Source organism: Cherax quadricarinatus, chromosome 44, assembly GCF_038502225.1.
Source record: "Cherax quadricarinatus isolate ZL_2023a chromosome 44, ASM3850222v1, whole genome shotgun sequence".
NCBI classification, from domain to species: Eukaryota; Metazoa; Arthropoda; class Malacostraca; order Decapoda; family Parastacidae; genus Cherax; species Cherax quadricarinatus.
The window spans coordinates 16048598-16072277 of record NC_091335.1 but is presented as its reverse complement, the minus strand read 5'-3'; the positions used below and the strand labels follow the sequence as shown (position 1 = coordinate 16072277).

The 23680-nt window shown below is 38.7% G+C and overlaps 1 protein-coding gene across 1 annotated transcript in view; it reads right to left on the bottom strand.

Annotated features, from left to right (window-relative positions):
* Window positions 1-23680, bottom strand: part of LOC128697360 (hemocytin) — a 444623-nt gene that overhangs the window by 33092 nt on the left and 387851 nt on the right. The window contains exons 75-82 of the mRNA XM_070093851.1: window positions 22876-23076; window positions 21977-22091; window positions 20049-20254; window positions 19681-19861; window positions 19419-19543; window positions 11350-11538; window positions 11004-11226; window positions 414-563 (exon numbers count right to left, since the gene is read on the bottom strand). Of these exons, the coding sequence (XP_069949952.1) occupies window positions 414-563; window positions 11004-11226; window positions 11350-11538; window positions 19419-19543; window positions 19681-19861; window positions 20049-20254; window positions 21977-22091; window positions 22876-23076 (1390 nt within the window). The remainder of the gene's footprint in view (window positions 1-413; window positions 564-11003; window positions 11227-11349; window positions 11539-19418; window positions 19544-19680; window positions 19862-20048; window positions 20255-21976; window positions 22092-22875; window positions 23077-23680) is intronic.

Here is a 23680-nt window from a genome sequence, read left to right as displayed (position 1 = left end):
ATTACATCATATGATGATCTGGAATGCAGCTGTCCCTGCTGTCAATTATTACATGGTAAGATGATCTGTGATGCAGCTGTCCCTACTGTCAATCATTACATGGAATGATACTCTGGAATGTAGCTGTCCCTACCATGATTAGTTGTAAAAACTAATTAACCCCAAAATTCCCAGTTCTGACCAGTTCACATAAATGAGAGTAACCTATTACCAGGTATTATTATTATTATCAACTTAAAATTACAAAACATCATCTAGTGAAATATGGTAACTGAGCTACAAATCAATAAAATTATTAGTTATATTCACAAGTTATACTATATGAAGTTAACTTAGAAACACCTCCATCGAAAAAAGTAAAGTAAGCAAACAATAAGTGTCAATGCTTTACATACAAAAATTAAAGACCATACCACACTTAGTCTTGGGGCAACACTCTTCCTCCTTTGCTGATTCTTCTGTCACAACATGAAATTCTGGACACACAACCTCTGGACATTCTCCAGTACATTTTATAGTGTGTCTGGGACAGCATCCAGTGTCATCTAGTATCCAGTTCTCCCCTGATGCAGGAAAAAATAAGATGATTCAGTACAAGTATTTTAGATCACCCATCAGTACTACTGTAGTACAAAATACAGAATTTGACCAGTCATAAAAAGTTACAATAATGCTCAAAATAACAATGGGCTTCTTGCACACGTAAATGTCACTCATCTCTGTACTATCGTGCTGAAAGAAAAATTATTATTATTTTTTTTTTCAACAAGCTGGCCATCTCCCACCAAGGCAGGGTGACCCAAATAAGAAAAACACTTTCACCATCATTCACACATAATCACTGTCTTTGCAGAGGTGCCCAGATGTCACTCCAAACAGCCAATATCTCAAACCCCTCCTTCAAAATGTAGGCATTGTACTTCCCACCTCCAGGATTCAAGTCTGACTAATCAGTTTCCCTAAATCCCTTACCCTGCTCACACTCCAACAGCTCGTCAGGTCCCCAAAGCCATTCGTCTCCATTCACTCCTATTTTTAACACTCACATGTCTACTGCATGTCCAGGCCCCTCGAACACAAAACCTCTCTTATCCTCTCCCTCCAACTTTTCCTAGGATGACCCCTGCCCCTCCTCCCTTCCACAAACAGATTTATACACCCTCCAAGTCGTAGTAATTTGATCCCTCCTCTCTAAATGACCAAACCACCTCAATAACTTCTCTTCAGCTCTCTGAATAATACTTTTTGTAACTCCACACCTCTTCCTAATTTCCATACAACTATTCTCTGCATAATATTTACACCACACATTGCCCTTAGACACGACATCTCCACTGCCTCCAGCCTCCTCCCCCTCCTCCTCGCTGCGGCATTTACAACCCATGCTTCATACCCATATAAGAGTGTTGGTACCACTATACTCTCGTATATTCCCTTCTTTGCCACCATGGATAATGATTTTTTTTTGTCTCCACAGACACCTCAATGCACCATTCACCTTTTTTCTGTCATCAGTTCTATGGTTAACTTTGTCCTTCATAAACCTCATCTGCTGACAAATCTTTCAAATATCTGTTCACTTCGTCCATACTCTCTCCCTCCACTGTGATATCCAGTCTTTCTTTACTTAACTCATTTGATACCCTCATCACTTTAATCTTATCTATGTTCACTTTCAACTTTCTTAATGGAAAAAGAAAAAGTTAGATTATGCCGCCACACAGAAGTATGGGAAATGAAGAATAGAGGCCAAAGTAGAGGACAGGAGATTACAAGAAATTTAGGAACTTACAAGGAATATTACCAGAAGGTTCTACAAAGAAAAACAGAAATACCAGAACAGAAACAGCAAAGAAAGCTGAAGTACTGGAAATATAAACACATAAGTAGTATAATGTGATCCTTTATTGACAACGTTTTGCCCACACAGTGGGCTTTATCAAGTCACAAACAGATCTACCTGGTTGAAAGGTACGTGAGTATTTATAGGAAGCAGTCAGGTGGAGAATGCTGCATGTGACCATCTTCCGAGTAGGGTGATAGAGTCTAGGACCTTGGGTAGCTTTAAAAAGAGATTGGACAAATATATGAGTAGACCTCTGCAGTGTTCCTCCATTCTTATGTTTTTATGTGGGATAGCGATAAAGAAGTTTCTTGGTGAGGGGTTCAGCTATGTTATAGAAGCTGTTGTTTTGGTTGAAGTTGTTGGATATACAGATAAGTGATGATTCCAGGATACTTTGGTATTGAGTCTTGTCGTCTCTGGCGATAAGTCTTGGGTTTCTGTAGTTGATTAAATGGTTGTGTGAATTTCAGTGTTGAACACAGGTATTTCTTGAATCATTAGATCTGCCTGCATACGGGTGTTCTGAAATACGTGTTTGAAGGTCTCTGGATGTTTCGCCCACGTATAATTTGCTGCAGTCATTACGTACAATTGATTATGTATACCCCTGCAGAGGATTGAAGCTTGTCCTGTCTGTTACTGGTAATGTCCTTGACGGTGGTGAATGTGGAGGTAGATATTTGGAATGAGGTATTGGAAAAGATGTTGGAAACATGTTTGGCAATGGAGTTGGTGGGGAGGACTATGTATCTCTTCTCGGCAGTGTCTTCTTTAACATACCCAGAAAAGACACTGCTGAGAAGATACATAATTCTCCCCACCAACCCCATTGCTCTTTAACATACCCAGAAAAGACACTGCTGAGAAGATACATAATTCTCCCCACCAACCCCATTGCCAAACACATTTCCAACATTTTTCCAATACCTCATTCCAAGTATCTACCTCCACATCCACCACCATCAAGGACATTACCAGTAATAGACAAGACAAGCCTCAATCCTCTGCAGGTGTATACATAATCCCTTGTAATGACTGCAGTAAATTATGCGTGGGCAAAACATCCAGAGACCTCCAAACATGTATGTCAGAACACCAGTATGCGGGCAGATCTGACGATTCAAGGAATGCCTGTGTTCAACACTGAAATTCACACAACCACAGAACCACAACCACAACTACAGAAATGCAAGACTTATCGCCAGAGAAGACAAGACTCAATACTGAAGTATCCTGGAATCATCACTTATCTGTATATTCAACAACTTCAATCAAAACAATGGCTTCTATAAGATAGCTGAACCCCTTGCTAAGAAACTTCTTTTATCGCTATCCCACATAAGAATGGAGGAACACTGCAGAAGGTCTACTCATATACTTGTCCAATCAGCATTTGCCACCTGACTCCTTCCTATAAATACTCATGTACCTTTCACCCAGGTAGATCTGTTTGTGACTTGATAAAGCCCACTGTGTGGGTGAAGCGTTGTCAATAAAGGATCACATTATACTGCTTATGTGTTTATATTTCTATTGTGTCAGTATTTTATACCATTTATTTCCAAGCTGAAGTATTGCAGTACTGATGAATCTGTAGGAAAAAATTTGTTTATTTATTTATTTCTTTCTTTCTTTCAACACATCAGCCGTATCCCACCGAGGCGGGGTGGCCCAAAAGGAAAAACAAAAGTTTCTCCTTTTACATTTAGTAATATATACAGGAGAAGGGGTTACTAGCCCCTTGCTCCCGGCATTTCAGTTGCCTCTTACAACACGCATGGCGTACGGAGGAAGAATTCTGTTCCACTTCCCCATGGAGATAAGAGGAAATAAACAAGAACAAGAACTAGAAAGAAAATAAAAGAAAACCCAGAGGGGTATGTATATATACGCTTGTACATGTATGTGTAGTGTGACCTAAGTGTAAGTAGAAGTAGCAAGATGTACCTGAAATCTTGCATGTTCATGAGACAGAAAAAAGGACACCAGCAATCCTACCATCATGTAAAACAATCACAGGCTTTCGTTTTACACTCACTTGGCAGGACGGTAGTACCTCCCTGGGCGGTTGCTGTCTACCAACCTACTACCTAGGATTTATTTATTTATTTATTATTATTTGGACATGATACATAGTTGTACAAAAGAAATACAGTGGTTGGGTGTACATACCAAAAGCCCCTTGTATGCAGAGCATTGTGGGCAGGCTTAAAATTAACTTAAGATTAACTAAGCAATGATATATTCAGTGGTAAAAATACAGTAAACACATTACAACATGAAGTACAAATCTATCTTTCTTTCAACGCACCAGCTGTATCCCACCGAGGCAGGGTGGCCCAAAAGGAAAAACGAAAGTTTCTCCTTTTTCATTTAGTAATATATACAGGAGAAGGGGTTACTAGCCCCTTGCTCCTGGCATTTTAGTCGCCTCTTACAACACGCATGGCTTACGGAGGAAGAATTCTGTTCCACTTCCCCATGGAGGTAAGAGGAAATAAACAAGAACAAGAACTAGTAAGAAAATAGAAGAAACCCAGAGGGGTGTGTATATACATATATGCTTGTACATGTATGTGTAGTGTGACCTAAGTATAAGTAGAGGTAGTAAGATGTACCCGAAACTTTGCATGTTTATGAGACAGAAAAATGGACACCAGCAATACTACCATCATGTAAAACAATTACAGGCTTTCGTTTTACACTCACTTGGCAGAACGGTAGTACCTCCCTGGGTGGTTGCTGTCTACCAACCTACTAACTGTAATGAAGTACAAATGAGTATTTCAAATAAGAGGCTATATAGTTGTACAAATTTGTAGCACCTTTGATGAGTTACTGAGCATTCAAGAGAATGGAGTATTCTATTAGGTAATGTAATTACAAAAAAACATAGTTTGATTGGGTCACAGGTTATACATTTATGAGGTACAGTTAATCAGTATTTATTTAGCTGTTAGTGAGTAAGTGGTTTTTAAGAAGAGTCTTGAATCGATAAACAGTGTTTCTTTTATATTCACAGGTAATGAATTCCAGATTTTTGGCCCTTTTATGTGCACTGCATTTTTACATAGTGTGAGGTGGACACGAGTGTTATGGGGCTATAGGACCCAACATGTATTTATAAGTAACAGTTACTCTGGAATACCTAATTATATTGAATTGATGGGGACTTTGCTCTAAATGTCAGAAGGACTGATCAACCTTATGACTGAGAGGCAGCTGGGTCAAACCTATTTTTCTCAATATAATAGGTTATACTATAGACACATAAACACACAATTTAAATAAGTAGTTTATAAAGTTGTATTTCTTTTTGTAAAAGTAAAGTTAAGAGGTGGTAGAATTGTGGTAACTGGAGAATTGTGCTTGGCAACAGTCTTTTGTTTTGGTGGGAGGAGCTTAGGTAGGCTTCTCTCTCTCTCCCTCTCTCTGACTCTCTCTCTCTCTGTGGCTGACCTTCAACCTGGCAGGATCTCTGGATCCTTCTCCTATCTTTTGGGGCATCATGTGTGCTCCAGGGGTGAGTTTTTATAATTTAAGTTGTGGCCACCATACCCAGGGTGACTAAAGTGTGTCAAAACACTGGTTAGCCAGAGTTATGTCAAGAGAGAAGGACAAAAGTTAATAAGGTACACCATGTGGGAGAACAGCTATGCAGTGTGTAGATCGTTGTTTTGAAAATGTGAGGCTGTAATTGTATATTCTGTACATATCTATTGAGAATACAGTTATATTTTTATAGTAGTAGTTTACATAACCTGTGAAGAGGGCTGGTGAAAGGGTATCAGAGACACTCAGGATGATCAGCCATGATGTAAGTATTACCCCTAGACAAATAAGACCATTAAGTAAAAGCTACCCCACACTAGAACATGTAGTGAGAACCTTACCATCAAGGTAATAAGATACAAACCAACGTAACAACGAGGAACATCAAAGAGTGGTCTGTGCCTTATGTTGTGGTCATGTGTTCTGTTGAGGTTGGTAAGAAGTTTGAGGGGAGGGTTTATATCTGAGTTAAGTGTTCTATGTATGTAGTAGGTACAATAATAAGTATGGATGTTTTGTACGGTGAGTAAGTTTAGAGTTTTGAATATTGGTTGAGTATGCTGCTTGTAGTGGGAATTTGTTATCATTCTGACTGCAGCCTTTTGTTGGGTAATTAATGATTTGAGATGGTTTATTGTTGTTGAGCCCCATGCACAAATTCCATAGGTGAGATAGGGGTAAATGAGTGAGTGATATAGGGCCAGGAGGGCTGACTGTGGAACATAGTACCGTATCTTTGATAGTATGCCTACGGTCTTGGAGATTTTCTTGGAAATATGTTGTATATGTGTTTGAAATTTGAGTCTATTATTGAGGTGGGTTCCTAAGAATTTTCCGTCTGTGAGCTTTGTGATAGGTGATCCGTTTATCATTATGTTAAGGAGGACAATTGTAGTTCTGTTTCCAAACTGTATGAAGTAGGTTTTGCCAATATTGAGAGTAAGTTTGTTAATCATCATCCAGGTAGATATTTTCTGTAATTCGGTATTTACAGTATTGGCTAGCATGACTGGGCTTGGGTGAGAGAAGATGTATGTAGTGTCATCTGCAAATAGTGTGGGTTTGAGTAGTTGCGACGCATTTGGTAGGTCATTTATGTAAATGAGAAAGAGAAGAGGGCCAAGGACACTTCCCTTTGGGACACCAACTGTAATTGGCTGTGTGGAAGAGTTTGCTCCATTTGTGTACACATATTGGCTTCTGGTGCTAAGGTACAACTTTAGGTAGTTGAGGGAGTGCTCTCTTATACCATAGTGAGACAATTTTATGTGCAGCAAATCATGGTCAACTGTATCAAAAGCTTTGCGTAAATTAATGAAGATCCCCAATGGGACTTCTTTTTTCTCGAGTGCAGTGTATATTAGTTCTAGCATGTGTATAGTAGCATCATTCATATTTTTATTAGGCCTGAACCCAAACTGACAGGGGTTGAGTATGTTGTGGGAGATGAGGTAGGAATAGATTCGCTTATGAATTAATTTTTCAAAGATTTTAGAGAGAGGGTGTTTTACCTGGAGTTTACCTGGAGAGAGTTCCGGGGGTCAACGCCCCCGCGGCCCGGTCTGAGACCAGGCCTCCTGGTGGATCAGAGCCTGATCAACCAGGCTGTTGCTGCTGGCTGCACGCAAACCAACATACGAGCCACAGCCCGGCTGATCCGGAACTGACTTTAGGTGCTTGTCCAGTGCCAGCTTGAAGACTGCCAGGGGTCTGTTGGTAATCCCCCTTATGTGTGCTGGGAGGCAGTTGAACAGTCTCGGGCCCCTGACACTGGTGTAAGTTGGATACTGGCCTATAGTTATTCAAGTCTGTTTGATCTCCTCCTTTATGTATTGGGGTGACCCTCGCTATTTTGAGAACTGTGGGGAAGGTAGAGGATTCGATGGATTTGTTAAAGAGTGTTGCAATGATTGGTGACAGCACTTGCAAAGCTTTTTTGTATATAAAGGGTGGTAAGGTTTTTAAATCTCCTGTCTTGTTTTTTAGTGTGTTGATAATAAGGGAGACTTCTGTTGGGTTAATCGGAGCTAGGAACAGTGTGTTCGGGTAGTTGCCAGTGAGGTATTCATTGGGTGGGGTATTTGAGCTTGGGATTTTATCGGCAAGGTTTTTTTTCCTATGGTGGAGAAGAAAACATTGAGTCTGTTTGCTGTTTCAGTTGGTGGGAGTTGGGGTTCATCTGGTTTTGTTAGTGTGATTGTTCTGTTTCCTGATATCTTTTTTGTTCCTAGAATTTCAGATAGGGTTTTTCAGGTCTTTTTTATACCACCTTTTAGGTTGGATAATCTGTTCTCATAATACAAGTTTTTTGCCCTTCTTATCAGGCCGGTTAGGAGTGATGAGTAACGTTTTGTTTGGTCTCTGGTTATGTGACCCATTCTGTACTGTTTTTTGTATAGGTGCTTTATATTTATGGATTTGAGGATGCTAGGTGTTAGCAAGGGACTGTTCAGTCTCTTAGCTGTGATCTGTTTTTTTTTTTTAAGGCAGTGCTTGTTATAGAGGTATTGGGTCTTTTTTAGAAAATTATTAATACATTCGTCAGTATCTGTATAGGTTTCTAGCTCAGTTTGCCAGCTGATGTTTGTCATTGCTGTTGTGAAGTTATTAATGGCTGCCTCATTATGAAGTCTGAAGGTTACTTTAGTAGTGTCTTGGGGTAATTTACCTAGATTGGTTATAAGAAAGGTAGGGTAGTGGTCTGTGGTATTATCTGTGATTATGCCTGATTTTAAAGGAGATATGGTGTTGGTCCAGATGTTGTCTAATAGGGAAACACTAGTCTCTGTAATTCTTGTAGGTTTTGTTACTGTTGGTAGCAACAAGCAGTTACTCATAGTGTTTGCGAATTCAGTAACATGTGGGTCTTGGTCTTGCAGAAGATTTATATTGAAGTCACCTGAGAGTAGTAAGTGATCTTTGTTCATGCGTGCATCAGTTATCATACTTCCTAGGTTTTCACTAAAATGGCTAATGTTTGACTGTGGTACTCTGTAGATGTTTATCACTGTGAGAGGTTTTTGTAGGTGTTTGGATTTGAATTTAGCTATTAGATATTCCCCATGTTCATCCCTTGTGCAAGTATTAGTGACACATTCTAGTTGGTCTGAGTAGTATATAGCTGTGCCACCTCCTTGTTGATCTGGCCTACAGTTGTGTATGGCTGTGTAACTAGGGATGGCATAGATGTCTGTAGTATCTGGCTTTAGCCAGGTTTCGGTGAGAATAATGACGGACACACTGGCATGCAGGGAATTTAGTAATGCTTTGAGGTCATCATAATGTTTGCTTAAAGATCTGACATTGTAGTTAAAGACAGTTATGTTGTTGTTGGCTCTGACAAGTGCCTTTGTTTGCTCTGCTCTGTAGTAATTACAATTACTGTTTGATTCATTTAAGTCATTGAATAGGAGGTTAATATTAAGATCAATGCTTGTAATCATAAGATTTATTTTGGATCTATAATTAGACTTTAGTATAAGACAAAGTAAATATTCTAAAGCTAAAAAATAGCACCTGAATTATTTTAACAAATGTAAATATATGAACTAAGATAGTTCTTCAAAGCTAAAATAAAGGAGACAATATAAAAGGGACTAAAATAAGTAGTGGTGAACAAATAAAGTGGTAATCAAACAAGGGAGCTAGAGAATATAATATTAAAATAATGAATGTATTATACTTTAGCACCTGAGAATATCACCTTGATTACTTTAACAACTGTGAATATATGAACTAAGGTAGTTATTTAAAGCTAAAATAAAGGAGAAAATATACAAGGGACTAAACTAAGTACGTAATGGTAAACAAAGTTAAATGGACAGATAGTCACTATGATATAATATTGATTTATGAGTAATATCTGACTTGTAATATGTATTAAGTTTGAGCAATTAATAGCATTAAACAAAGTAAAAAAAATATATAAGGTAGTTGGTACTAGCTTGTAAATGATAGTTCTGGGAATTGCACAATAATATAATTGGTATATACACTAATTGCACCATACAATATAAATGGGACTAAAATAAGTAGTGGTAAACAAAATTAAATGAACAGGTAGCAACCATGAAGAACATTAATTTAGGTGTAAGATTTGACTTGCAACACAAAATTTGAGCATTTAATAGCAATTAAAAAGAAGTAAAAAGTATTTGAGGTAGCTGGTATTAGCTAGTTAAAAAATGCACAATAATGTAATAGTAACGTACACTATACGCACCACACGTATATATGTGTAAAGGACACTTATCTAATCTGTTACGGAAATGTCAGCTTTTCTAAGGAAGGTAGAGAAATCATGTTCATTTGAGATGGTGTATTGTTGTCCTGTTGATGTTTTCCTAATTAGTATTTTCCCATCTCGAGTGAAACACAGTTAATGGAAGCATGGGTTACGTTCCTGAAATTGGAGGTACACGGGAAAACATGGCATATGAAGTGAACAATTTATGGAAAAAATTGGGTTACATTCCTGACACTTCAAAAATTAACCCAATTATTTTTTGAAGCGTCTTAACTCAACTAAAATATGTATAATGTTTATTTTACAATGGTCTTGAAAGGACACAGATGTTATGGGCACATTAAAAATTATGATCGGTACATTTTATATAGAGTTTACATGGGATGATTTAACCTGGGTGTTAACATCAATGTAGAGGGTAGTTGTGCCCCTACTGGGCTGAGGTGGATGAAGTGAACTGCTGAGGATAATAGACTGAGGCTGACAAAGAGTTGTGACTTACCAAAGCACTCAGTATTCTGTCAGATGACTGCTTACTTTAAAATAATTAAATCTTTCAGAACAAGATGAACACTTGCAAAATTTACCGCTTGCACTGTTTTATAGTATGCTAGAGCTTCCTTCCTTATGGTAAGGAAATTAAGCAGAGGCACTTTTCTCTGTTTTCTGATGAATTCACTCATTCAGCTTTTGTCAGTCTTATTTAGATGTACTGATCTCTGTCCTATTTTTTTTGGCAAGTCAGGGTCAGTGTTACTCATTATGCAAGCTCTCATTTTCTCTTCAATGTCTCAAACTGGTGATTCTCTTATACCAAGAGCACTTGCTGTCTCCATTACATACTGCCTCAATCACATCTAATGTCTTCACTAGAGGCATAGTTTCACACTAACTTCTTGACAACTTCACTAACACAAGATTTCTTTTTCATTTATATGGTGGGGCAATGAAAAGATCAGAAGTAGAAGCATAAACAGAGGAAAGCAAATATATGGTACACATCCATGAGGCAACTGGCAGCATGGGTGGGGGTGGTTGTACTGAAGAGTGATGCTAAATCTAGTGTAAAACAGTGGAGTTCCAAGACATGTGGGAGAGGAATTATCCTGCACAGTAAGCTTCATTAGTCAAACAGAGGGAGCAGGTGTAGTAGTGAAATAAAGATGATGTAATCAGTCTATCAACCCTGGAGAAAAAGTATTTGAAGTGGTCATTCCCTCAGCTTGGAGAAAAGTTCAGCTCCATGGTCTGGAACAATATCGTTCCAGACCATGGAACGATACTGTATTGTTTACAGATGTCACTAAATATCCTATTCTTTATATAAAGGTACATACTGTATATTTAAAAGTACTTTACCTGGTTTAAGATCTGTATCCTCAGGAGTAATAAGTTTTGGGCAGTCTTCAGGCTCCAAACACACACAGGCATATTGAAGACATTCATTTAATTCCTTAATAAGCTTCCAGTGTTGCCCATACCCACACTCATTATTTGGTCTGGTTGGAGTTGGACAAGATGGTTCACCTACCACTACACACGTCTTACTTGGTCCACAACAACTGTCCTCGGATTCAGGAACCTTGGATTAAGTTAACCAATAGTTTAATATAATAAAATTTAAAACATAAATTCTTGTAACTGTGTATCAAGACCTATATATATGTGTGCACTAAACTCTGAATATCAATGAAGGAACACTAACTTCAACCAGAATATATCCTTTATCACAGTGAGGATCTCTAGGACAGGCCTTGGTGTTGCAGTTGATGCCACGCTCAAGACATTCACACATAGTACAAGCATCTGTCTGCCAGCTCTCACCTACTCGATGACCCTCATCATCACACAATTTGCAATGACTTGAATCCATGCAGCTTCCCTCATGCAATACCTGAGATTAGCCACAAAATAAATAAATAAATTAATTAATAAATAAATAAATAAATAAATAAATGGGAAGTACAATGCCTGCACTTTAAAGGAGGGATTTGGGATATTGGCAGTTTGAAGGGACATCTAAACTGTCATATCTGAGCGCCTCTGCAAAGACAGTGATTACAGTGCTCGTCACAGCATTATGCCGGGTGAGTGTCCCTGCATAATGCTGTGACGAAAATCAAAGGCCTACCATACAGTGGGGTCTTTTTTTCGTCAGTGCATTATGCCGGGTAGCAGCCATTTGTATGATGTCATGGCCTGCCACCACACTCCACAGTGGCTCCTCAGTTCTCACATGGCTGCTGTGGTAAGAGAAAGTGTTGCACTTTTGTCTATCATCCACCCCATCTTTTGTCCGGTGTTCCCTTTAGTTTTGGGGGTATACATGTTTGATTATGGGTAAAAGGAAGTCTTTAACACCTGAAAACTATAGCTTAAGTCAAAGGGCTTCACAAAGCTGGGCACAAGACAAAAGAAAGAGTGGAGAATGTTGGTGTGTGTGAGCTCTCAGTGAGGAACTGGGCGCAACATTTCAAGGCTGGTGGTGGTGTCAAGATACCTTCTCCCAAACCCCGGCCTGACCCCTCAAAGTAGACATCTGTTCGTACCCTAACTGTGTTAAAGAAGCAGTTAGAGTACACCTAAGATAACTGCTAGAGAATTGAAAGAAAAGAACCCACATCTTCTCTCAGAGGTATCTGAAAGAACTGTTAGCAGATGTGTGTCAGAACTGGGCTACAGTAGTTACCGCCAGGTTAAGAAACTGATCCTCTCCAAGCCACAGAAGAAATGTAGGCTGGATTATGCAAAGAAATATCTTCACTGGAATCCTCAACAGTGGTCTGAAGTACTTTGGAGTGATGAAGCAACCTTCACCTTCACCTGTAACCGTGGTGAACATGTGTACCGGCCCAGAGACAGTGACCAGCTAGACCCACACTACACCTGTGGAACCACCAAACACCCAGACTCGCTCATGGTTTGGGGGTGTTTCAGTGCTCAGTGTTGGTGAACTCACTGTGCTTCCCAAAAATCAGTATAATTACCTGGAGTTACTGTGTGACAATTTACCTGAGACGTTTGACAAGTGTGGGGCTATGGTTTTTATGCAGGATGGAAAACCGTGTCGTACCACCAAATCTGTAGTTCAGTGGCTTAAGAACTGTGAAGTGAGGTTCTTTAATGACTGGCCAGGCAATTCCAAAGACCTAAACCCTATTGAGAACCTCTGGTCAATAGTGAAACAAAGTTTACTGGAAGTTTACTCCGCGGCTGTAGACTGCTCTACATGAGGCAATGAATAATATACCTCCCCAAACCCTCAAGAATTTGTGAGAGTCTTCCTACATGGCTGAGGGACATGATTAAGCGTAAAGGACACAGCACCAAGTATTAAAACCTCAGTAAGCGTGTAAATACAGTGGACCCCCGGTATTCGATATTAATCCATTCCTGAGAGCTCATTGAATACCGAAAATATCGAAAAGCGAATCAATTTTCCTCATAAGAAATAATGGAAATCAAATTAATCCGTGCAAGACACCCAAAAGTCTGAAAAAAATTTTTTACCACATGAAATATTAAGTTTAATGCAATAGAATAATTACAATAACAACAATAACAATACAATAATTGACACTTACCTTTAATGAAGATCTGGTGATGACTGATGGGATGGGAGGGGAGAGGTATTAGTGTTTAGAAGGGGAATCCCCTTCCATTAGGACTTGAGGTAGCAAGTCCTTTTCCGGGGTTACTTCCCTTCTTCTTTTAATGCCACTAGGACCAGCTCGAGTCACTGGACTTCTGTCGCACAACATATCTGTCCATAGAGGCCTGTACCTCCTGTTCCTTTATGACATTCCTAAAGTGTTTCACAACACTGTCAGTGTAATAGTCACCAGCACAGCTTGCAATAGCTGTGTTAGGGTGATTGTCATCAAAAAAGGTTTGCACTTTAAGCCACATTGCACACATTTCCTTAATCTTTGAAGTAGGCCTCTTGCTGTTGAAGATGATCTAGCAGCTCGTCATTGGTTAGTTCTTCATTGTCCTCCTCCACCAACTCTTCCACATCCTCCCCACTAACCTCCAATCCCAAGGACTTCCCCAATGCCACAATGGATTCCTCAACTGGCATAGGCTTCTCAGGGTCAGCCTCAAATCCTTCAAAATCCCTTTTGTCTACACATTCTGGCCACAGTTTTTTCCAAGCAGAGTTCAAGGTCCTCTTAGTCACTCCCTCCCAAGCCTTACCTATAAGGTTTACACAATTGAGGATATTAAAGTGATCCTTCCAAAACTCTTTTAGTCAGTTGAGTTTCTGTGGTCACTACAAAGCACTTTTGAAACATAGCTTTTGTGTACAGTTTCTTGAAGTTGGAAATGACCTGCTGGTCCATGGGCTGCAGGAGAGGAGTGGTATTAGGAAGCAAAAACTTGACCTTAACAAAGCTCATGTCCCCAGAAAGTCGCTCTGCCAAGTCTGTAGGATGACCAGGGGCATTGTCTAATACCAGGAGGCACTTAAGGTCTAATTTCTTTTCAATTAGGTAATTTTTCACAGTGGGGGCAAATGCATGGTGTAACCAGTCATAGAAAAAGTCCCTAGTGACCCATGCCTTACTGTTTGCCCTCCACAGCACACACAAATTAGCCTTGAGGACATTGTTTTTCCTGAACACTCTGGGAGTTTCAGAGTGATACACCAATAAAGGCTTCACTTTGCAATCGCCACTAACATTGGCACACATCAACAGAGTAAGCCTGTCTTTCATAGGCTTATGTCCTGGGAGTGCCTTTTCCTCCTGAGTAATGTAGGTCCTGCTTGGCATTTTCTTCCAAAACAGGCCTGTTTCATCGCAATTAAACACTTGTTCAGGTTTAAATTCTTCACTGTCTGTGTAATCCTTGAATTCCCTCACATATTTTTCAGCTGCTTTTTGGTCCGAAATGGCAGCCTCACCATGCCTAATCACACTATGTATGCCACTACGATTCTTAAATCTTTCAAACCAACCTTTGCTGGCCTTAAATTCACTCACATCAGCACTAGTTGCAGGCAATTTCTTTACCAAATTGTCATGCAACTGCCTAGCCTTTTCACAAATGATCGCTTGAGAGATGCTATCTCCTGCTATCTGTTTTTCATTTATCCACACCAATAATAGTCTCTCAACATTTTCTAACACTTGCGGTCGCTGTTTCGTAATCACAGTTACACCTTTTGCAAGAACAGCTTCCTTGATTGCCGTTTTCCTGGTCACTATAGTAGAAATGGTTGATTGGGGTTTACTATGCAACCTGACCAGCTCCGACACACGCACTCCACTTTTGTACTTTGCAATTATCTCTTTCTTCATTTCAATAGTCATTAGCACCTTTTTTCTAGAAGGGTTGGCACTAGAAGCTTTCTTGGGGCCCATGGTGACTTATTTTGCAGAAACAAGCACCAAAAACAGTGATAATGTGGAATGTACCGAATGTATCCTTAGATGCGCGCACACTGGCTGGCTTGTAAACACTGGCACACACGGGGCAGTTCAGGCCACACATGGACACGTCTCATACGAATCGCATCGAATACCGGGTTTTCGATTGGATACCGAGGCAAAATTTTTGCGATAAAATGCATCGAATACCGTATTTATCGAATACCGGGAGTCCACTGTATATATATATATATATATTATAATCTTTCATGGTTCTCCATGGGGAAGTGTAACAGAATTCTTCCTCTGTGAGCCATGCGTGTCATGTGAGACGACTAAAATGCCAGGAGTAAGGGGCTAGTAACCCTTTCTCCTGTATATATTACAAAGTGGCCTCCCTGCCTTGGTAGGATACGGCCGGTGCATTGAAAGAAAAAAGAATTTTTCTTGGTATGTGTTTGTGTTGTGGTACGTGTGTGGGGGAGGGGTGGCATAATGCCATGACGAGCACTGTATGTATGAATGATGATGAAAATGTTTTTCTTTCTTTTTTGGGGTTTTCTTTCTTTTTGGGTCACTCTGCCTCAGTGGGAAATGGCAAATGTGTTAAAAAAAAAATATACAGTAGAGCTCTATATTTGTGGATTTGGTTTCCACTGTTTCATTTATCCAAGGTTACCATGGCCCCAAAACAAGCCTTAATTTTGCTTAATAATGACACCAAACCACAATAGTAGTAATGATGGCAGTTCTTCAAAGTCTAAGAGAAACTGTGAAGTGCTTCCCATCAGTGAAAAAGTGCTAATTCTCTACTTATTGTACATAATTTATCAATTAAACTTTATCAAAGGTATGTACGCAAATAGAAAATGACTTGTATATATTGGGATTGCTACTATCTGTGGTTTTGGGTATCTGCAGTAGATCTTGGAAATGTATCTCCCACAGATATGGGGGGACCACTGTATCTAAAAATTTTCATTTTCCTCAATATTGTAATATCAGAGCTTCACTCTGTTTGACACCTACAACATCATTAATATTCGTCCTGGGTGCTACAGATAATATCCAGAGATGAGAGGGGAGAGCGAAGAAAAAATCCAAAAACTTTTGAAGAACACACACCAAGTAAGACGCATGATACTCTCAGAGCAGCAGCTTTAGGCAGTGTGGGTGAAGGAAGGACCTGTGTCTCTCCAAACACTTGAGTCACAGGTAAAAAGTCCAAGGTGGGGACTACCAAGCTTTAGCATGTAATTTGCTGATTCTATGCTTATGGATCAAACTATCAATGCTGTTTCCAGATTTATGCAAAAAATGGATGAATTTTATAATATTTTACAAAGTTTTATAACAAAGTATTGTTTAATACAGAGTTTACTGTACATAATATGCATATTATTTATTCAACAAAAATTTTAATTTATTTTTTATTAACACATTGGCTGTTTCCCACCAAGGCAGGGTGGCCCGAAAAAGAAAAACTTCCATCATCATCATTCACTCCATCACTGTCTTGCCAGAGGCATGCTTACACTACAGTTATAAAACTTCACCATTAACACCCCTCCTTCAGAGTGCTGGCACTGTACATAATTATTAAAGTTAGAGCTATAACCAAGAAAGAGTCCTGAATACTGCATCTTTCTCATTTTTTCATGTGATAGTGTGGGGTAACATGTACAGGTTCTGTAAACGTTAGGCTCAACAAATGATTTTGGGACAGTGCCAAACTGCAAAAGAATTTAGAGCAATATAGGATAAAGAGTAAGAAAAATAGTATTTCACTCTAATATTTTCATGTGATTTAGTTACCATTTCAGGCAGTTAGACATAGAATCAGAAATATTATTATCCAGATTATTTTTTTTTATCTCCTGAGCCAACTTTGTTAGTGATGATGTTTTTGGAATGGAGCTTTGCTTTCATTTCATTCCAACAAGTTTTAATGGGATTCAGGTCAGGACTGTTCCCTGGTCACTGGACAATATTGATATTATTCTCTTGCAACTATTTCTTAATCTATTTTGACATGTGGCACAAAGTGTGAGGTGCCATGAATATTGTGAAGATTGAATATCAGATTGGAGGGAGAGAGTATGGAGGAGGTGAACGTATTCAGATATTTGGGAGTGGACGTGTCAGCGGATGGGTCTATGAAAGATGAGGTGAATCATAGAATTGATGAGGGAAAAAGAGTGAGTGGTGCACTTAGGAGTCTGTGGAGACAAAGAACTTTGTCCTTGGAGGCAAAGAGGGGAATGTATGAGAGTATAGTTTTACCAACGCTCTTATATGGGTGTGAAGCGTGGGTGATGAATGTTGCAGCGAGGAGAAGGCTGGAGGCAGTGGAGATGTCATGTCTGAGGGCAATGTGTGGTGTGAATATAATGCAGAGAATTAGTAGTTTGGAAGTTAGGAGGAGGTGCGGGATTACCAAAACTGTTGTCCAGAGGGCTGAGGAAGGGTTGTTGAGGTGGTTCGGACATGTAGAGAGAATGGAGCGAAACAGAATGACTTCAAGAGTGTATCAGTCTGTAGTGGAAGGAAGGCGGGGTAGGGGTCGGCCTAGGAAGGGTTGGAGGGAGGGGGTAAAGGAGGTTTTGTGTGCGAGGGGCTTGGACTTCCAGCAGGCATGCGTGAGCGTGTTTGATAGGAGTGAATGGAGACAAATGGTTTTTAATACTTGACGTGCTGTTGGAGTGTGAGCAAAGTAACATTTATGAAGGGATTCAGGGAAACCGGCAGGCCGGACTTGAGTTCTGGAGATGGGAAGTACAGTGCCTGCACTCTGAAGGAGGGGTGTTAATGTTGCAGTTTAAAAACTGTAGTGTAAAGCACCCTTCTGGCAAGACAGTGATGGAGTGAATGATGGTGAAAGTTTTTCTTTTTCGGGCCACCCTGCCTTGGTGGGAATCGGCCGGTGTGATAATAAAAAAAAAAAAAAAAAAAAATAGGATAAAGAGTAAGAAAAATAGTATTTCACTCTAATATTTTCATGTGATTTAGTTACCATTTCAGGCAGTTAGACATAGAATCAGAAATATTATTATCCAGATTATTTTTTTTTATCTCCTGAGCCAACTTTGTTAGTGATGATGTTTTTGGAATGGAGCTTTGCTTTCATTTCATTCCAACAAGTTTTAATGGGATTCAGGTCAGGACTGTTCCCTGGTCACTGGACAATATTGATATTATTCTCTTGCAACTATTTCTTAATCTATTTTGACATGTGGCACAAAGTGTGAGGTGCCATGAATATTGTGGAATGTGAGGAAATGTCTGACGATCTGTTGGAGTGTGAGCAGGGTAATATTTAGTGAAGGGATTCAGGGAAACCGGTTATTTTCATATAAACCATACCCCCGGCCGGGATTGAACCCGCGGTCATAGAGTCTCAAAACTCCAGCCCGTCGCGTTAGCCACTAGACCAGCTAGCCACAATAAGATTCATCCAACTAGGTATATTTCTACACCATAGGAAAGTTAGCACAGGCACCTCTGTGACCACAAATGCAAGTTTTTACAGACGAATCTCCAGCTAGCGTGGCCGTGACAAACTCTAGCTCAAGTCCCTTCACTGCCGTCAACATGACGCAATCGTGTCATTACGATTTCTTGAGTCAGTTATTTTCATATAGTCGGACTTGAGTCCTGGAAATGGGAAGTACAATGCCTGCACTTTAAAGGAGGGGTTTGGGATATTGGCAGTTTGGAGGGATATGTTGTGTATCTTTATATGTGTATGCTTCTAGACTGTTGTATTCTAAGCACCTCTGCAAAAACAGTGATAATGTGCGAGTGTGGTGAAAGTGTTGAATGATGATGAAAGTATTTTCTTTTTGGGGATTTTCTTTCTTTTTTGGGTCACCCTGCCTCGGTGGGAGACGGCCGACTTGTTGAAAAAAAAAAAAAAAAAGTGAGGAAATGTTCCTTAAGCATGTCTACTGTATGTAAGACCCCACAAATGATGTTAAGACAAATGGGATCAGACACATTTGCAGTCTTCATATACTAATTAATATTATTAAGTTAACCACTAAATCACAGAATGGATAAGGTTTCAACCCACGACAGGTGAGTCCTAAAACTCACAGGCCAGTGAGCTAACCACTGAAACACCTAACCCTAAGCAAGTGATATCAACATACCACATTAAATTCCATGTAATATACTGTTCATAAAATTGTGTATATAATTCAATGAAGTGATTGGAGCCTGTTGTCCTAGTACATACAATTTACCAGATGGTAATTGGAGACAGTGGATTCAAATCCCATTTGCTCTTATTTGTTGCATCTGTTTACTGCAATTTTTCTACATGTGTATAATGCAGTTTCGTAAAATAGGTATGTCATTCAATAAGTATCAATTGCTTTCAACCAAAGAGACTGACACTCACCATGCCATCTGGACAGAAGCAGCCATCAATGAAGGATATGGGACAAGCCTTGGGATTATTGTCAAGTTCCTCATAGTTTTCACAAGTGCGTACACATCCTGATGCACAAGAATAATACTCCTGGCCTGTAAAGACAATAAAATTATCTTAGGAATACATAGAAATGTAGTATATTTAAGGATGAAGTTTAACAAGCCATTATTGACATAAAATATTTTACACACGTAAGACAACATTAGAAGAATAATTATAATAGACAAACCTCCAAAACAGTTCTTTGGACAAAGTTCATCCGAACGCCAGTCTAAACAAATGCCAAGCTCGGCACAATGTTTGGCATAAGCTGAAATACTGTGGCATGCACTAATATTGGGCTCATGACTATTACAAGTATCAAGATGGCATGAAGATACATAGGCTGCTGGATCCTCAACTGGGTGACACTGTTTTAATATTAAATAATGTTAATTATTTTAAAATATTTAGTACTGTAGTCCAAATATTTAAAATGTTGGAAAAATTGCATTGTATTCCAGTAACACAACTTCAAGAAAAAATTATTTGCATTGTCTCTTCAAGGAGATTTACCATTAAAAAAAAAAAAAAAGACATCAGATAATAAATACAAACCTTTCCAAATACGTCTTCATTCATTATATAAAGGCATGGATCCTGATCAGGAGGCAGTGGGAGACAAGGTATTTCTTCCTTCTTCAAGGCAGTGCAAGTATTTGGTTCACCCTCTAGTAACCAGCTGGTCCCAAAAGTATCAACAGACTCAACCTGGCCTATATCCTTAGCTACCAAGTCATCCTCATTATTGTGATTACAATTACCTAGAAATATATAAACAAAATATGTGAGAATATTTATATATTTATATAGATGGGGTTGTAAAAGAAGTAAATGCTAGGGTATTCAGGAGAGGGGTGGGATTAAATTATTGGAAATCAAATACAAAATGAGAATTGACACAGTTACTTTTTGCTGATGATACTGTGCTTATGGGAGATTCTAAAGAAAAATTGCAAAGGTTAGTGGATGAGTTTGGGAGTGTGTGCAAAGGTAGAAAGTTGAAAGTGAACATAGAAAAGAGTAAGGTGATGAGGGTATCAAATGATTTAGATAAGAAAAATTGGATATCAAATTGGGGAGGAGGAGTATGGAAGAAGTGAATGTTTTCAGATACTTGGGAGTTGACGTGTCGGCGGATGGATTTATGAAGGATGAGGTTAATCATAGAATTGATGAGGGAAAAAAGGTGAGTGGTGCATTGAGGTATATTTGGAGACAAAAAACATTATCTATGGAGGCAAAGAAGGGAATGTATGAAACTATAGTAGTACCAACACTCTTATATGGGTGTGAAGCTTGGGTTGTGAATGCAGCAGCGAGGAGGCGGTTGGAGGCAGTGGAGATGTCCTGTCTAAGGGCAATGTGTGGTGTAAATATTATGCAGAAAATTCGGAGTGTGGAAATTAGGAGAAGGTGTGGAGTTAATGAAAGTATTAGTGAGAGGGCTGAAGAGGGGTTGTTGAGGTGGTTTGGTCATTTAGAGAGAATGGATCAAAGTATGTAGAATGACATGGAGAGCATATAAATCTGTAGGGAAAGGAAGGCAGGGTAGGGGTCGTCCTCAAAAAGGTCGGAGGGAGGGGGTAAAGGTGTTGTGGGCGAGGGGCCTGGACTTCCAGCAAGCGTGCGTGAGTGTGTTAGATAGGAGTGAATGGAGATGAATGGTATTTGGGACCTGACGATCTGTTGGAGTGTGAGCAGGGTAATATTTAGTGATGGGATTCAGGGAAACCGGTTATTTTTATATAGCCAGACTTGAGTCCTGAAAATGGGAAGTACAATGCCTGCACTCTAAAGGAAGGGTTTGGGATATTGGCAGTTTGGAAGGATATGTTGTGTATCTTTATAGGTATATGCTTCTAAGCTGTTGTGTTCTGAGCACCTCTGCAAAAACAGTGATTATGTGTGAGTGAGGTGAAAGTGTTAAATGATGATGAAAGTATTTTCTTTTTGGGGATTTTCTTTCTTTTTTGGGTCAACCTGCCTCGGTGGGAGACGGCTGACTTGTTAAAAAAAAAAAAAAATTATGTACCAAAAGATTATCAACTTGAATCATAGAGAATCTTCAGTTTACTACAATAGTCATCTTAAATACTTTTATTCTCTTTTACAGCATGAAAATTATGTAATATAGTTTTCTAATACAGTATAAATAAATAAATGCTATGATTACCTTTGTCAGGAGTCAAGAAGTAGGTTTTATTCATATCTATATATTTGACAATGTGGTTGGAGCTTCATCTGTCAAGTATTACTGATGTAGCTTACAAAAAGGGTTGACCCAAGAATGGATCCTTGTGGCATTCCACTCCAACTATTATTCCAGTCAGATTCTACTTCATTTAAGATGCTAATGTCTTTTGTTTTTCAATCATTGCTTTATCCAATTAAGTACTGTATTATCTGTGCTGAAGATAACTAAAAACAACATATTTCCAGCCCAAATTTTAGAATGTTTAAATAATTAAATATCTAAAACTCACCACACAATCCTTCAGTCTTATTGAAATAGAGATATGATGGTAAACGAATTGAGAATCCATGGCTTTCCAGGAAGAAATGCACTTCCAGTTGTATTCTAGGAATGGCAACCATAACCTGGGTTGAAAGGGAAAATAATGAAGTATTAAAGTGACCAATATATGTAATCAACTACCAAATTTTAGAGTAATACTGACTTAAGAGCAACAAAATTAATTAAAATTTTTTTCAACAATAAGTATTTTGCAAGTGGCAAAAGAATATATAAAAGAATGAAAAAAAATGAAAGAAATAATATGTGGGATACAGTAGTATATCAAAGCCTAATTTACGACAAACATTTTCCACTGATTAGTACATCCTGTGAGAGTGATACCAAATGAGAAAGGCAGCAGAAGTATGAGAGCTGAGAAGGCAAGCACTGTTATGAAATATGTAAGGTTTCATGAGTGTATATGAACACATTTAGAAGACACATCAGCACTCAGATAAAAAGTTGGATGCTGTCCTCTATGGCTACGCCCATATGGAAAATTCCCCAAAGTCAAATTAGGAGTCAAACATGTAGTAAGCTGGAGAAATTAAATAAACAATAAATGAAACTCAATTAGATAAATTGAAGTATAGATTTGGTAAAGGAATATTAGTATGTCTGTAAATAATACAGAGGAAGTATGGAGCTCTATATATATTTGTTAAAAATAAATGAATTAAAATGCTAATTACAGGAAGTACAATAATGTGCTACTTAATGAAGAAACTAAAAAAGTAAATTTTGAGAACAGTGTTTTATTTATATATTAGCTTACACCTTGTACTACTTAACAATTATACTGTATAATCATATCACAAACATGTCTTATATGATCAAGACATGTAGCAAAATATGTGACTGACCCACCTGAGAAGTGTCAGGTTGTTGCACTACTAGCCAAGATTCTTGGTAGGGGAAGCTAGTCAGTTGATGGTCATCAGCAGATACAGTGACAGCATCTCTCCCATCAGTTGAGATGAAAACCGTGTGAGAGTTGAAGTGGAGAATTAAGGAATCAGTACAAACAGTCACTGGGTCTATGGTGCATTGCTTGTTGTGGACAATTACCTATTTTACACATAATTGTTAATAACTTCATGCACATATGAATATGAATGTTGTATTAGTCATAAACAAAAACAAAACAAAAGTTTATTTCTTTGCAAAGGTTACAATGTGTATGTACATTTCATAATTTGACTGGTACAAAGAAAGCCACTATCATGCCAGGGCATTTCGGTCAGACTTAACCTAATATTTAAAGGCTACTTAAGTCTAGAGAGGTAAAGAGTGGTAAATTTCAAATATTCAATATTTTACTCTTGTTATTAATATGAGTTAGTACAATTTATGATACAAACATACATTTTTAGGTATGTAATAATGGTTTATGAAAGCCTGTAATTGTTTTACATGATGGTAGGATTGCTGGTGTCCTTTTTTTCTGTCTCATGAACATGCAAGATTTCAGGTAAGTCTTGCTACTTCTACTTACACTTAGGTCACACTACTCATACATGTACAAGCATATATATACACACCCCTCTGGGTTTTCTGCTATTTTCTTTCTAGTTCTTGTTCTTGTTTATTTTCTCTTATCTCCATGGGGAAGTGGAACAGAATTCTTCCTCCATAAGCCATGCGTGTTGTAAGAGGCGATTAAAATGCCAGG